We start from the raw sequence: 16,312 nt of genomic DNA on the forward strand, positions 1-16,312 counted from the left end.
TTCGTACATGCTTTACGACTTCCGCTTCTCGGTCGCCATGGTGTTTGTTTGTTTTTCCGGGAGTTACTGCGCTGCTGAACTGCTGCTACGTCATCTCCTTCTTCTTTTGGGTGAAAAACTGCGAAAGAAAAAGTGGCACATGTGCAGAACGCTGAGTCCGAGTCCAGTCAGACTAAGTGGATACATGCAGCCATAGTTCAATTTTCAATCGAATTATCCAGGTGTGTTAGTCGAGTGTGCTAGTCCAATTTCGTACTAAGCGGTTTACATGCATTTAAAAGTCCAGTTTCAGTCAGACTAAGCCAATAATTCGATTTTCTCAAGCTGCATGTAAACGTCCGCACTGACCCATATCATAATCTATAGGATACGCCTACATTTTGAAATTCTCCTTGAACAGCGGCAGGTAGATAACAGCAAGTAGCCGAGAAAAAAGACGATGAGGATAACGTTACTTACTCTGTAATAAATCAGCAGTGTGGAAATATTTTAGATTTTGGAGAAAATACAGGTCAACAGAGAGAGCACATGCCGAATGTAAACAGTGTCATTTTGAGATAAAGCAATCAGAAGTTTGCCTTCACAGCTTTGAGCCAGATGACCCTGAAGTTTTAGGAAGAAGATGATCGTTTTGGTTAAGTGAAAAGATTTATTTCAAAGAAGGCTGAGTTATCCCATGTGCTGTTTTAATGTGTGTCAGTGGAATCAATTTAAAGTTAACTTCACTGCACAATTATTTACAATTATCTACGTGTTGTTTATATCCTTTATCGCCAAATGAAAAATAGAAAGGCGTGGCAGCTCCTTCTGTAACACACTGTGTTAACTGGGCACATAATATCATCTCGTGTCCATCACAGGCCCCTGAATTGAATCGAATCGAAATTGTATTGTGGCAGACTTCATGACATCGGCAGATATCGTATCACGATCCAAAGATATTTAGATATTTAGACCCCTGTGGACCAACCAGCCAACCAACAGATGATCATGACAACCAGGAAGCAAATGCGTCTCCTTTCATTTTGCTTCGTATTGCAAATTCTCAGCCCTAATGACTAAATACATATTTCACGGTTTGTTGCTGAGTTTATTTTCTAATGTAGGTTGAGAATGAAGTCAGACGGGGAAAGACAGGGATATCATGTACTGACATTGAGTGACGGACCTGTCAGTCTACGTGTCATTCTCTTCTGCAAATTCTTATTTTATACTTTTGCGCTATGTCTGGTGAAACTCTTGTGGTTTTATTTCTCATATCAATGGTACCTTTGGCAACAGGAACAATCCCTTTTTGTTCTGGTTACATGTTCAACACACAGTTACTTGAGACAAAAATGTAGCTTAGACTGGTTGTTAGTCGTTACAGACATGGACAGTGCAACAGGTACCAGAGCTCCGCAAAGACATTTTAGAAAATACTGAGTTAACATTAGTTAAATATTTCTTAAAAAATAAATCAGTATTTGCTAAACTGAAGGCAAATTACTTTCAAAAAGAACCAGCGCTGGCGGTTAGCCACCAAGAGTAGCCACTGGTACTAACCACAGACAGTCTATGGGACTAACTAGCTTACTGCTACTTCTGCTATCTCACATAATCATTTCTACAGTAGCGCCCTCAGGAATGAGTTGGATACTGATTTTAAATAGAACTTTTAGCTCAATCTCCTGCTTCTCTTTCACCATTGTTAACCGTCTCTCTTTTCAGTTGACACAGGCGCACCCTGAGCGACCCCAACCTGAATAAACAGCTCTAGATGACAGGAAATGTTTACTCCTCTGGGTGGACACGTTCACCTCTCACCACCACATTTCTAACTGAGTCAAGTAACGACAAGAACACTGTCACACGCCAAATGCCAGGCAGCGCGACAAATGAGTACTTCCTAGTTACAAGTAACTTTTGAAATGTCTAAGTTACGTCTTATTACAGTTATTTATTTAAAAAATACTGTTTAAAGTCGCACACAAAAACTCACCAATAAAACCCTTTTTGGCCAGCTCAATAGTGAATCTCCTGGTAATCTTCTCCAGCTCATTATCCTGCAACAGACAGACACAGTGAAGAGTTTAAAAAGATATGTTGTTGCTTGGTTACAGTATAATGAGTCATTCAAGGAAGGTATTAAACAAAGACAGGCTACAAAAAAGAAAGAAAGACGCAGTGTATTTCTAACAGCAATCCAAACAGTGTCTTGTCCATATAAAGCAACAGTTTCCATTAGATGGATGCTTTCGGCATTTTGACAAAACTGTGTTAACTCTGAGGCAACAGCCGGTGACCTTCATGCCTGTTCTTTCACAGTATCCATCAACAGACAGACTAAAATCCATATCCATAATCCAATAAAATGCAAGGCAGGTCAGGAAGGCACCGTTAGTTAATTGAAGAAAATGTAATGCACACATCTGGTCATGTGCTTACACTGCAGTACCTGCAGCCTTTAAACTAAAATTCAAATCTACAGAAAGATACAAATACACATTTAATTATCTGCTTCAACAGCTGAATGTCTCTCTCTTTTCCCATCTCTATTGCTCTCTTTAATCATTCTGTCTTCTCGTTAATCAAAAAGTACAAAATGAAAGGATAAGACCCGGCAGCTCGGCCTTTTGCATTCCAGTGTGATTGAATCATCATCTGTGTTTGTTCGGATGTGGGAAAGAGAAGGAGAAACACAGGAAAACTGATATCGCTCCAATGACTACAAGCTTATCCCGGGCTTTGTTGCCTTCCTATGCGTATTACAGCACAGTTAAGCATGTCCGTGTATCTCTGCGAGTGGGGGAGAAGGATTGACATTAGAAGTCTTACAGAGTAATTCTTGGTGTTGATCTTGACTCCAGCTTTGGCTCCACCGAATGGCACATCTGGAGGAGAATAATGCGGCTTAAAAAACATTTCACACTCATGACATTAACATGCACATGTAGATTCACATTTCTTAATGTGTAAGCAGTAGAGAAAGAAGCTAAACAAAAGCTGGATAACGATTTTCTAGCACTTGCAAATTTTGTCGAAAGCAGTGCAATGACAGCTTTCAAGGTGGATAAATGACAAGAACTTGGTGAGACAGACAGTATTGCCTGAAGTGCCTAAAACTGCAGTTCCTTGAATGGCCACTTGAGACTGGCTCCAAGAGAGAGTCAATCCCCATAGACCCCCATGTAGCAATGCCCTACTTTACAGCATAAATAAACATGTTTACAGCCTGGTACAAAAAAATTATTTTGGTCTCTATACTAATTTTAACATTCATGACAACTGTATAAAGGGTCAATTTTTCATATGATTCACTCATTTACATTTAATTAAGGCTAAAAGTAACACTACAGTCTGTAAGTCAGCTCCACCCTCTCTTCCAAATATAGTCACTCCTGGCTCCAATAACCCAAGATGGCTGAAATGTCATGTATAAGGCCCTGATCACACAGAGAGTGTTTTTGTAATCGTTTTAATGAGAATGAAGCGTTTTTTGTGTTGTCTTGCACCTCGCGTTTCTGCGCTCTATGCGCCTGCCATTTTTAACGAAGCTCTCTGAACTCCTGGTGTTGAAAAAACTTTGCAGTTTGAAAAATTAGAGACTTTTGAAACAATGACACAGACACCCTGGTTCACTTCCCAACTGGGTGTTATGATCACAGCTAGTTCAAAATCTCTTTTGTGATTTCATTCTTCGTGTGTACGTAACGTTACTCCTTTCCCATTGCCATGGCTTCCTTTGGCGATAGATAATGCTCCTGGAACAACTCCCAATCTGTTTTCTGCCACCTTGACCGCCATGCTTGTGTTACTTTCAGTGACAGTTCCACCTTGTCATCAGTTAAGCTAAGAAATCTCCAGTCTTACGTTTTGCTATCTCTGTAGTATTTTTCTGCAACTAAGCAACCATTGCATGGTCATGTGATGTTTTCAGGTGTGTTAATATGGACAGAGATGAATTCTGAAATGGCGCTAAAATGCTTATGTGTACCAAGAACATTTTAAACATATTGGTGGGGATGTGGCCTTAATATGATGTGGAGATCAGGGAAAACGCACAAGGGGTTTTGTGGAAGACTTTAATACTTACCAACAACGGCGCACTTGTAGGTCATCAGAGAGGCCAGGGCTTTGACCTCATCCACAGACACATCTGTACTGTAACGGATACCTGAAGGAAACACACACACATACAGGGAGCAGTTCACAACATGGTCAACATACACAGAAAAACTGGAAACAAGCAAAATGGACCAAAAGTTGTTTAAACTGTTTTTTGCTACAACGTCTATCAAAATTAATGTGTACTAAAATTTAATTTAGTGCTAGTTTATAAGTTCAAGTGCCTTGTATATTGATTAGGTGTTCAGACTGCAACATGGGGAAATCATTAGCCTACGCTGACACCATCTCCACTACATGTGCAGCTCAACAACAGAAAAAGGGAAATGATTACCCGAGACAGAGCACCGGAATCAGACTGGACTGGACCAGTTATCACAGTAGGTGCTTCTCAAAGTCAAGGAAGGACACTTAAACAGTTGCATTTCAAGGATGCTACGTCATCGAGTCACACCTAAGGAGTGTTCCGATGTCTAGGATCCTTTGAAGGACCAAGTCTTGTGTTGAAAGAATTTTCAAGGATGCCTTTGTGTACCCACAATGCTCTTGAAGCACCCACAATCCTATACCTATGATGCAATGGTCCTGTCCCCTGATTTGGGAACAAAGAAAATATGCTTTTAAACTTTCAGTTATTTTACCACAGCAGACCAACCAAATCGGTTTCTGACTGTTGAGGTAAGAAATGGGCAATCAAGTTTAATCTTCACACATATAAGATCTACTGGGCTTAACTGAAAAAATTGTTCTGACTTTTATAAGTGTATTTATGTATCCGCTATTACATCTGAAACCTGCCGTCTACAACGGGCTTGAGACGCGCCCTCGTTGGAGGACTTGGCTCAGATTCCGGAGTTACTCTCTTATCTCTTATCTTGAAGTCTCCTTAAGGAATCTAATGATGGTTGATTTGGCCATGCGACCTCATGCCTTTGCTGACGTCGACCCCTCGAACCCCGGACCTTCCGCAGGACAATTTTTTCAGTTAAGCCCAGTAGATCTTATATGAGTGAAGATTAAACTTGATTGCCCATTTCATACCTCAACAATCAGAAACGATTTGGTTGGTCTGCTGTGGTAAAATAACTGAAAGTTTAAAAGCATATTTTCCTTGTTCCCAAATCAGGGGACAGGACCATTGCATCATGGGTATAGGATTGTGGGTGCTTTCAGAGCATTGTGGGTACACAAAGGCATCCTTGAAAATTCTTTCAACAAAAGACTTGGTCCTTAGAAAAATCAAAGGATCCTAGACATCGGAACACTCCTTAGGTGTGACTCGATCCCATTTGTACTTGTTGAATTTGTTGTCACACCATAAATGCCAGTTCAGATCCCGTTTAGCAATTAGCTAGATACCTTGTGAGGTCGGCTAACTGAAGCCATCATTGTATAGATTTAGTTTGTTAGCTGGCTAGTTGTTACCACCTTCAAAAATAACATTCATGTTTGAAATGGAAATATCAAGTGGCATTTTCATCTGTTAAGTTGGCCATATCGCATCCATTTCTTCCACTGTTTTTGAAATCGTAACGTTTAATCTGAAGGCGGGACACTTTCAGTGATGCACACCCACACATTTCCTAGACTGTTCCATTATGATGTGTGTCCACCAAAGCGTTCTCTCCTGCGGCCAGCATATTTATTAAATTCTTTTGAAATAGGGGCCACATATTTACATTATGCTAAAAATGCCAGCAGCCTGATGAGGCGTTGGGCATCTTCTCTGCTTTGAGCGCTGCATGTTTGACGCTTAATTCTGGTGGCAAAGTTGAAATATGTTTAACTCCCAGCTTGGTATTTTCAGAGGAGCACCCACGGAGAAAAAAAAACAAAAAAACTTTGGTTGACACAGCCTTATGTGTTTTCCAGTTGCTAGGGAAGAGTCTTGCCCAGTCCCTGTCGGAACCCAAATGGGAAGAATCCATCCTCCCATGGAAGCACGAAGCCTTTGAGAGGCACCAAGTATGTTCTCCACAACCACATGAGCAGGTCAGAGATCACTGACTGTGCCTGAGAGTCACGGTAGCAGCGGGTGGAAAACACGAGAACCAATCCCAGCCCTTCTTTCTGACCCCCACCCCCCGAGATATAGTCATTCCTTCCTGTTGACTGGGGTTTACTACAGTCGCTACGGTAACATGTGTGAGTCAGCCTGTGTGCAGCATTACATGAAAAGCATTAACCCAGACTGCCCAAGTACCACTACTCCATCTTATTGGCATGGGGTGTGTATGTGTGTGTGTGTGTGTGTGAGAGAGAGAGAGATTGTCTCGCAGTACCAAATATAGCTCATCCAGAGTTAGCTTACACAGAGAGACCCAAGGGCAAACAGCACAAAGAGGAGACGACCGACTGCTTTTAGGGGCAAAGGCGCTGTGTGTGTCATATTAAAAGTGTTCAGCTGGAAGCAAAATCACAGGAAGTGAAAGCCCGCCCACTATGATGTCATCTTCAAGTGCCACTTTTGTGCCCGTCAGAGGAAAATGTCAAACCTCCTACAACAAAGCTTCATGTTTACGAGTGCTGCTGTGGTTCACTCCTTTCATCTTTACTTCCGTTCATCAGAAGATCAGCTGAGTTCCCTCAGGCCGACACAAGACAATCTGGAGCTCCAAGAGCTCCCTACAGCAACCAGATCAAAAACATATCTGTAAACACATTCCTCTCAAAGCGAGGACACATTTTTTAGAAACAAACTAAGCCCACGCTGAAATGTAGAGTTCCTGCAGCAGTCAGTACGGTTTAATTTCAACAGTAACACCCGCAGGCCTGACATGGCCGAGTCTTCTGCTTCAAAGCCTCTAGGGTCTAAAGCAAGCTGCCAAATATCTAGAAATTAAAATTTTTGGTGTGTTTGGTTTAAGTTACTGGTTCAAGCAGTGCATTTGTGCCTTGTGATATTTTTCCTTCCTTCCTTTATTGTGTCTTCTTACTGATTAATTTGTTTTGTCTTGAAGGCACACATGATCGTTTATTAGACTTACAAAAGTGTGGCATTTTAATTAGGCACACATTTGCTCATGCTATTAGAAGCTGAACTAATAGTGACATTTCATTTCTTTTTCTCCATAGGTGCAAAAAGCTGTACTTATGGTTTCCATTTTACAAAAGTGACATGAAATATCCCACACATTTGTTCCGCTTCTGCACAGAAAGGAGAAGGATGTTTACAATTTAGCAGACTAAACAAAACTCAAGTGACTTGTACTATTTAAAACTAGGACAACTTTCCACAGACTGTCTTCAAAGGGTGCGCAAACAACCATGCACACACACCACATGATATTCCCGAGTTAAGACGCTCATGCAGTAGTCAGAGAGCAGTGTGGTCAAAGCCCAGCAGCTGTCGCTCTGTGTGGCTCCGAGAAAGGGGGTGCATGAGCAACACATGCACACACAAAAACAGCCTTTGCACTTTGCAGTTTGATCTGACCACGGTCAAGGGTCTATGCATTATATTAATGATTAAACCCACTGAAAAATAACTGCTCTTGCTCCTGTCCTGCCCCTATTATCATGGAGTCTGACAAAAAGGACCAATCAGACTTGTTTAATGGGCCACTACAATAAATAAAGTGGCAATTTTGCCCACTTGTTTTGCGCAATTAAATAGAAAAATGAATGAGAAGATAACACTTGCTGTGATTTTTGACTATTGGTTAACTGTGCCTTGGATCTAGATCAGGCAGCATGAGAGTGGGGAAGATATTTAGTAATACTGCACAGGACTGTATTGATTTTACACATATGACCTCTCTAAATGATCTCTCATTGGCTGGGCAGCCTGGAGATTCATAAAAGGGTGCACTGATCCATTACTATAAAGTGGTTTGAGTGAGTTATTTGTGTTAGATATTTTGCCTGCGTGCCATAAATGAGGCACTCAGACAGTTTACTAATCCATTTTTTGTAAAAAATAATTTCAGTGCCCACACATCTTCAGCAGACACATGCCTCCCCAGAATAAGTCTGCATTTCCGACTTCAAGCAGATACAATGGAAGGGTGTCACAGTGTTAATACAAAGCTAGTGTCCGTACCACACCATTCAAACATGCCCTTTGCCTGGATCGCATGTCTCTTTCAGTTGAGAATGACGCCTCTCCATAGCACCCTCCCCCACCTGTCACACCACTGACAAATAGGAGTGTGTGGAAACACTACCACCCCCTCCCCGGCTCTTACACCTCCTGGCTTCCTAAGCATCACATGCACATGGGTGAAGTTTGTCTTTCTGGCAGAAATATTTTCATTTGAACTAAAACCACATTTTTTTCCCTAACCTTCACCAAGAAACTCCTTTCTGACAGAAAACCCTGAGGGCAAATGTCTCCCAAGAGAACAACATATCCGTCTTTTCACCATTACCCAGAGTGCACTGCAGTAGTAGCCCATAATGCCTCTGTTTGGAACCTTGAACTTTGAACTAAAGAGCATATGTCACTGTCATATCATATATTATACGCCACCTAATGTTGCACATAAAGCTTTTTTCAACAGGGAATTTCAGTGTGTCCCAACTGCAGGAGGGCCGCCCTGTGTATAGTTGCCCTTTACTTTGTCCATGTGTATGAACCACCTGACAGTGCTGGAGCAAAGGTCTTTATCATCAACCATGTGTTTCTTGCAGCACATGTGGAGATGGCCAAAGCCTGACATGCTCAGTGACACACCTGATGCCTTCAAGGCAGCCTTCTCCATCACATCACACATCTGTCACACCAATCAAAATAACAGTACGCCGCTCCAGTGATGACAAGAAACAATCTAATGCACCCAGCCAGCTTTGAGCCAGATTAAACCACTGGACATTGAGAAACTAGCATGTGGTGCATGGAAAACAAGAGTAACAAAGTGTGGGGACTGCTTCATTTTGACGGCTAGCTTGCTGCTAGCCTGCAAGCTAACAAAGTACAGTAGCATTATACCTTGAGGTGGGCAGGAAGGTCACTGTAAACTGCACAAAAAGTCTCACACAAGCTGTGCGCAGTTGTTGAATACAGGAAATAAACCGAAGACATAACGCTGAGCTGCCATTACCGACCAAAACACGGATGTGGTTAAGTGCATGGTTGGCTACAGTGAGGCCGTGTGTAACTTAACGGTTAACAATAACGTTAGCAGCTGTTGACAGCAGCTGCCTGATGTGTTGTGCTTATAACTAGCTAACTGATGCTAAGTAGCTGGCTAAGCTAGCTGCCATAGGGGCCAGTGAGGGCGGTTTGGCTCAATTCTTACCCCCTTTGCAGGGTGTCCGGTGCTGGCTGTGCTGGGCGCGGTACCCCTCCACCACCTCCCACTCTCCGTTATCCCTCCTGATGGGGAAAGACACGCTCAGGACGTGATTACATGGCTTGATGATGCGCAGGATGCCCCGCACACGGTTCCTCTTCTGCTCGGGGGTCTCCCTGGTCCTCAGATCCTCCACCAGCTTGTCCTCCACGATGCTGACGCCGCGGTCGAAGAAGCCCTCGACCATCTTGAAGAAGTTGGGGTCGTCGGGCTGGTCCGCCGCGTCGGCATAGCGACGGACCCTCATCAGGGACGAGGTAGCCGGGAGAGCGGAGTCAACGCACCCCGAGGCCAGGGCACTACCCGCAGAGCGGCTCAGCAGCTCCCCGAAATACCGATACATGACTGAAACTAGCTAACCGTGTGGACGAACAAACAAAAAGGCAACTAAACAACAAGGACAATGGGGGGTGACGACAGGAGAGGGGGTAGAATGAGCGACACAGCAGCTCCTCACCGTGTCCCGTCCTCTGGCCGAGTGGGGAATGGCATTCCGTGTCCGTTTGCTTTAAAAGGCAGCACGAGCCAAGGAGGGCAGCGGGGACCAACAGGGGCGCGCGCCCGTGCGAAGCAACTGACAGCGCGCGTTCCCGAGTTTGCGCCAATGAGAGACAGTGAAAAGAAAATAATGATAATAATAATGATAATAATGAATAATTCAAATGATACAAACCAACCCTTTCACCATGAATTAGGCATACGTCATTAAAAAGGGAGCAGATGGTTCAAAGGGATTAGAAGTTGTGGCGAGCCTTACAAATTTTGTGAATTTTGTGAAGAAAAAGTTTGTGAAGAGAAGTGGGGAAAGCACTGGCCCAAATAATATTACAATATGATAAATATGGATATATGAGACTATAATAGAGTGTCAACAGACAGGAACGATTTACTAAAGAGGATATCCTTCTAATAATTCCATAGGATTTCATAATTTTCTAGCACACCAGTTCATTATGGTTTTTCCATGTAAGGCCTTCATCAACAATAACACCTAAAAATTTAGCGTATGAGACCTGTTTAATTTCTATGTCATGTCTTGTTATGCCTGAAAATCATATAATTTGATTTCTTGACATTTAAGGAAAGCCTATTCATCTGAAACCATCTTGAGGTTTGTGCAAGTATAGAATTAGCATCTTTAACCAGGGAACCAAAGTCAGAATGCAAAAACACTATGTTTGTATCATCAGCAAAAATAAAAGGCAGAGCGGTATGAAACTGCAAAGGAAAATAATTTATAAAAATAAGAAAAAGAGGGGCGTCGGTAGCGTAGTGGATAGTGCCGGAGTCCCATGTACAGAGGCATTGTTTTGCTGCAGCGGCGCAGGCTCGAAACCGGCTCGCGGCTCTTTGCTGCATGTCAGTCCCCACTCTCTCTCTGTCTCCCCATTTCACTCTCTGTCCTGTCAATAAAGGCAAAAAGCCCATAAAAATAATCTTAAAAAAATAAGAAAAAGAAGCGGCCCGAGGATAAACCCTTGTGGTACTCCATAAGATACTCAACTCAACTCAACTCAACTTTATTTATAGAGCACTTTAAAAACAACCACAGCTGAAACAAAGTGCTGTACAAAAATAAAAACATAAGACAAACAATAAAAACANGAGGTTTGACAAGTATTCTCTTTTGACTTCCTTAATAGTGTTCTGATAAAGGTGCCAACAGTCCTTAAGATACCTCGGTTCTATTGGAGTTCATACCCTCAATACAAACATATTGCTGCCTATTGCTGAGATAATCTTTAAGCCAATGAATCACAACATCCTGGAAGCCATAACAAATAAGTCTGGATGATAGGATACTGTGATCCACTGTATCAAAGGCTTTGGATAAATCTAGAAAAATGCAAATTGCAAACTTAGTATAATTTAGTGCTTCATGTATTTTATCAATAAGTTGGAAGGGGGGCCATATAGGTTGAATGATTTTTTCAAAATCCATATTGGTGCTTATACAGTATGTTGTTATCATTGAGATGCTTTATCACTCTTGGAGAAGCAGGGTAGAATTGATATAGGACGGTAATTATTGAAAACACAAGGATCTCCTTCTTTGAGAAGTGGCACGACCTTGGCTACTTTCAAGTCATTCGGGACTACACCAGTTTTCAAAGACACGGCAAGTACATGCATTAATGGCATGATAGTTGAAAATGCTACTTCCTTGAGAAGCTTGGCCCTTTTATTCGTAGTAAAAACCCTAGTTTAGTCCATAACTGTTATCGGCCTGCCTTTCAACAGAGCCAGGCTAGCTGTTTCCCCTTGCTTCCAGTCTTAATGCTATGCTAAGCTAAGCTAATTGCTTGCTTTCTCTTTTTTCTTTTCAAACTATTAATCTAAAGTGTAAAACAGATGTCCACAATGAGTCCAAGTTTTGAGATTCGCCTAATTCTTCATTAAATCACCAAGTCATCATTGTTTTTACTGGTATATATATATTTAAGTTGACGTATCATTACTATGTTTAAAAGTAAACTTTTTTTTTCTACAAGTAGCCACATTTGTGCGTATCTGTATACATATGTGTATTTTTACTTTTCCTTTCTTTTAAATCTGTTTTCTCATGCAGGAATGGCAATGTTCATGTATATTACATAGCCTCTTGCACCGTATATAGAGCAAACTTCAGATTCTGCTTTTTATACCTAAAGAGGAATTAAACAACTCAAAGTTTTGTCTATTTTTGATATTAATGTGTACCAGACATGTATTTTTATGTTCAACTGTACTCACAATGTTGATTCTTTTCCTATTGTTTTTCATAACTTTTTCATGTCAAACTCCATGGTTCATTCTTATCCTACCAGGCAATCAAATAACATTTATTGTAGTTTCTGCCGCGCAATTCAGAGGTCCCACAATATGGAATTCAAAACCTTCTATAATTACAAATTGCTCATCTATTTCACTACTTAAATCAAGACTTAAATATACTTTGTTCAATAAATGAATTAGATAAATTTTGACTAATTAATATTGACATTGTTTATTGATGTTATTGTTATTATTATTATTATTATTATTATTATTATTATTGTTATTATCATAGTAGTTGTTTGCTTTTGTTGCTGTAATTACTGTCTTTGTTGTTATTATTATTTCGTTATCAATATCTTAATACTATGAAAATTGCATTGATTAATTTATTTCATTATGCTTTTGGCTTATGTTTAATCGTTCGGCTTGTGTTCCTTGATTCTAATGAAGTTCATGAGTTGAGGCTACGTATAGGCCCATCTGGGTCTCTTGCCTCTACTCAGCACCTTTACTTTTACCAATATTATATTTTTTTTCTTTCATGTTTTTTTTGTTGTATTGTCAAAATGGTATGAAATCCTTAAATTAAAAAAAATAATTATCAAAAATTAATATTTTTTCTTGAGCCTCCGTAAATGATTTGGGGGAAATGTACAATCCTCCCTCTACCATAAATTAGGCATTAGATTTTAAAAACTTACCCTTCGATGTTTGAAAGTTATAAGTTAAAACTTGAGGACAAAATCCCGGAGTTGAAAAAAGCCTTGGTTTTTCACTCCTGTCGTGCATGCTGGATAGTTAGTGCAAATGTTTTATTTTGGGCAAAATTTCAAATGACACATGCAGAATAAAGTGATTTTATTCTTTATTCGGATCCCCATTAGCTTCCGCAAAGTGGTCACAAGTCATCCTGGGGTCCACTCACAAAACAACATTACAAATACATCGATTTAAATTCACACAGTATCGGTGAGGCGATAACATTCAATATCCGTCCAAAATTAAAACAAAAGAAAGAGTAAGTCCAGCTAAACCATAAGTCTCTCCCATGTGCTTAAAAATCATTTGACATGCCTCCCTCTTTTTGCACCATCCCCTCCCCCCTCATAAATAACGAACAGTCCCTTACTGGGCCCAGCCAAGAGGTAGCACACAACCCCCCACCCTGTTTCTTTTTAAAGACAGGACCCAGGCTAACTGTTTTCCCCTGCACCAGTTTTCATGCTAAGCTAAGCTAACCAGCTGCTGGGAGTCGCTTCATATTTATATACAGTACTTCGTATTTTTAGCTTGCAAAGTGCAAATAGATTTACAAAAATGTCAAAGTATTCATTTAGCACAGCCATGGCATAGTTATATTGTACAGATTTTTATTGTATTTTTCCATATATTAATGTAGTTTTTCTATTCTACATTCATGGTTATTGACTATTGCAGTGCTTTGCTTTCATTTTTATTTCCTCTCTGTTGCATGCACCAAACATCAGGGTGAATTCCTTGTACTTAAAAATCTACCTTGCAATAACCTTTATTCTGATTCTCATAAAACATTAACATTACAATCTAGACAGGTGGCTAAATTTCCCTACAACACTACAACAGCACAACCAACCCCCTTTTAATAAACAATACATTTTGGTTTCATATAGGGTAATGTAACAGAAGACATGAAGGTGGCATTACCTTCTGAACAATATTTAAACCAAATACATATAATATACATATATGTTTAGGTGAATGACAAGCACTTTAAATCAAATAAATGCTACATTAAATATATCAATACTTCATTAAGCAGGAACGTAAGCTGGTGGGTATGTAAGTGCATCAGCTTGGTCATTCATTACCTTTTGTACAGTGACCACAGTGTCACAGATTTGTACTTTGTGGTTTGATCAAAGGATCCCTGCGAGGCCTGCTGTCATCAGCAGTTCCCGGATCTGTCCAGTGAGTGCAATAGATGTGGGAAATAAGGCCCTATTGTGTTTGCACCAGTCATTAACCACCCTCACAGGCAGCAGCAATTAATGAGGGGGTAGATCTGGTGATGTAGTTTGTGACTAACAGCACTAATAGTTGAAAGTTTCCACTGAGAATATTCATATTGGCCTCAGTAAGAAAATGATTTACAGCCACGCTGATGTTTCTGTGAGGCAGCACAAACTGAATACTAACATTAGCATGCTGACATGTCTGCAATGACAATGCTAACACGCTCAGCAGGTGTAATGTTTACCGCAATACATTAGATACGCTTGGTAAATGGACCTGCATTTATATAGCACCTTTGTAGTCATCAGCAGTTTACACTATGAGTCACATTCACTCATTCACACACACACACACTGGTGGCTGAGGCTACATACAAGGTACCACCTGCTACTCAGTTCACACTCACACAGCGATGGACGCATCATCAGGAGCAATTTAGGGTTCAGTATCTTGCTCAAGGATACTTTGACATGCAGGCTGGAGGAGCCGGAGATCGAACCGCTGATCTTGTGATTGGTGGACGACCTGCTCTACCTCTGAGCCACAGCGGGACACAAGTATTCAGACGCCTGACCATTACCCAAACAGGGACTGTAATGACATTGTATTCAAATACATTTGATACAGAGTTAGTCCCCCTTTTGCAGCTATAACAGCTTCCACTCTTCTTGGAAAGCTTTCCACAATATTTTGGAGTTTTTCTGTGGGAATTAGTGCCCATTCATTCTGTAGAGCATTTATGAGCTCAGGCACTGATGTTGGACAAGACGGCGTGGCTTGCAATCTCCATTCCAGTTCATCCCAAAGGTGCTTGATGGGATTTAGGTCAATGCGGCTCAGTCAAGTTCTTCCACACCGAAGTCCTTGCTTTGCGCACTGGGGCACAGTCATGTTGGTACAGAAAAGGGCCTTCCCCAAACTGTTGCCACAAAGTTGGAAGCATGGCATTGTCCAAAATGTCTTGGTGTGCTGAAGCGTTAAGACCATCCCTCACTGGAGACAAGGAGCCCATAGCCCAAACCCTGAAGAAACAGCCCCATACCATTATCCCTCCTCCGCCAAACTTCACAGTTGTAGTCAGGCAGGTGACGTTCTCCCAGCTTCCGCCAAATCCAGACTCGCTCATCTGACTGCCAAACAGAAAGGCGTGATTCGTCACTCCACCGAACGTGTTTCCACTGCTCCACAGTCCAGTGTTGGTGTGCTTTACACCACTCCATCCGACGCTTGGCATTGCACTTGGTGATGTGATGCTTTCACGCAGCTGCTCGGCCATGGAAACCCATTCCGTGACGCTCCTGTCGCACAGTTTTGTGCTCACATAAGGCCAGTGGAAGCTCGGAACTCTTCAGCTATGGAATCAGCAGTTCATTGGCAACTTTTACGCACCCATGCACCTTTGCAATCGTTGACACAGGAACTACAGATATTCATGTATCTTATATGCATGTTCTCTCTAGATGTGTGTGTGTGTGTGTTGTCGAGCAATGGCACCACCATCCACGGGTTGCTCGAGATGACTTTCATCACAGGCATCTTGACTCAGCACAGGGGCAAGGTATCATAGGTCCCACCTATGGATCAGCCAATCAGCAAAGCTTTTTAGCCACAATAGCAGCAAGGCTCCGAGTGGGTTTGCCAGTCCACCGCTTTGATCCAGACTGAAATAGCTCAACAATTGGTTGGATTTGTATAAAACTATGTAGAGACACTTTTGGTCCAGAAACAACCCTTTTGACTTTGTCAGTACCCTGCCTTTAATGTGTAGCGTTACCATGAGGTTGAAATACCTGCAAAACTTTCTCACTGACCTCCACTGTACTTTGTGTTTAGTGTTTATTAGCAAATAAGCACTCTAAAGCCTCGTTTCCACTGAGCAGTACAATTCAGTTCAGTTGGGTTAACGTTCATACGTTTGTACAACGTAAAAGTTAACGTTCCACTTTAAAAGTCGTCAGCAGTCGGCCCAGTGAGTTATTATTTCTCAGACTCCAGCTGCTGTGAGAGGCAGCAAAACATCCTTTCATTTTATAGTTACAGTTTACTAATAAAACTCTCCACAGTATGAACAGTGGTTACATGAGCCTCAAAACCAGCCACAACTCAGCCCTGAGCAGAGTGACCGTCCTCTATTGACCAATCAACAGACTGCAGTGTTCACA

General features: G+C 41.4%; 1 protein-coding gene across 1 annotated transcript in view; it reads right to left on the bottom strand.

Moving 5' to 3' along the window:
* Nucleotides 1–9,900, bottom strand: part of LOC126399829 (glutamate dehydrogenase, mitochondrial-like) — a 36,594-nt gene extending 26,694 nt beyond the window's left edge. The window contains exons 1-4 of the mRNA XM_050060118.1: nt 9,348–9,900; nt 4,076–4,156; nt 2,818–2,873; nt 1,982–2,045 (exon numbers count right to left, since the gene is read on the bottom strand). Of these exons, the coding sequence (XP_049916075.1) occupies nt 1,982–2,045; nt 2,818–2,873; nt 4,076–4,156; nt 9,348–9,744 (598 nt within the window). The 5' untranslated portion in view covers nt 9,745–9,900. The remainder of the gene's footprint in view (nt 1–1,981; nt 2,046–2,817; nt 2,874–4,075; nt 4,157–9,347) is intronic.
* Nucleotides 9,901–16,312: the final 6,412 nt, after the last annotated feature.

The sequence above is a fragment of the Epinephelus moara genome, chromosome 13, assembly GCF_006386435.1.
Source record: "Epinephelus moara isolate mb chromosome 13, YSFRI_EMoa_1.0, whole genome shotgun sequence".
Taxonomy (NCBI): domain Eukaryota; kingdom Metazoa; phylum Chordata; class Actinopteri; order Perciformes; family Serranidae; genus Epinephelus; species Epinephelus moara.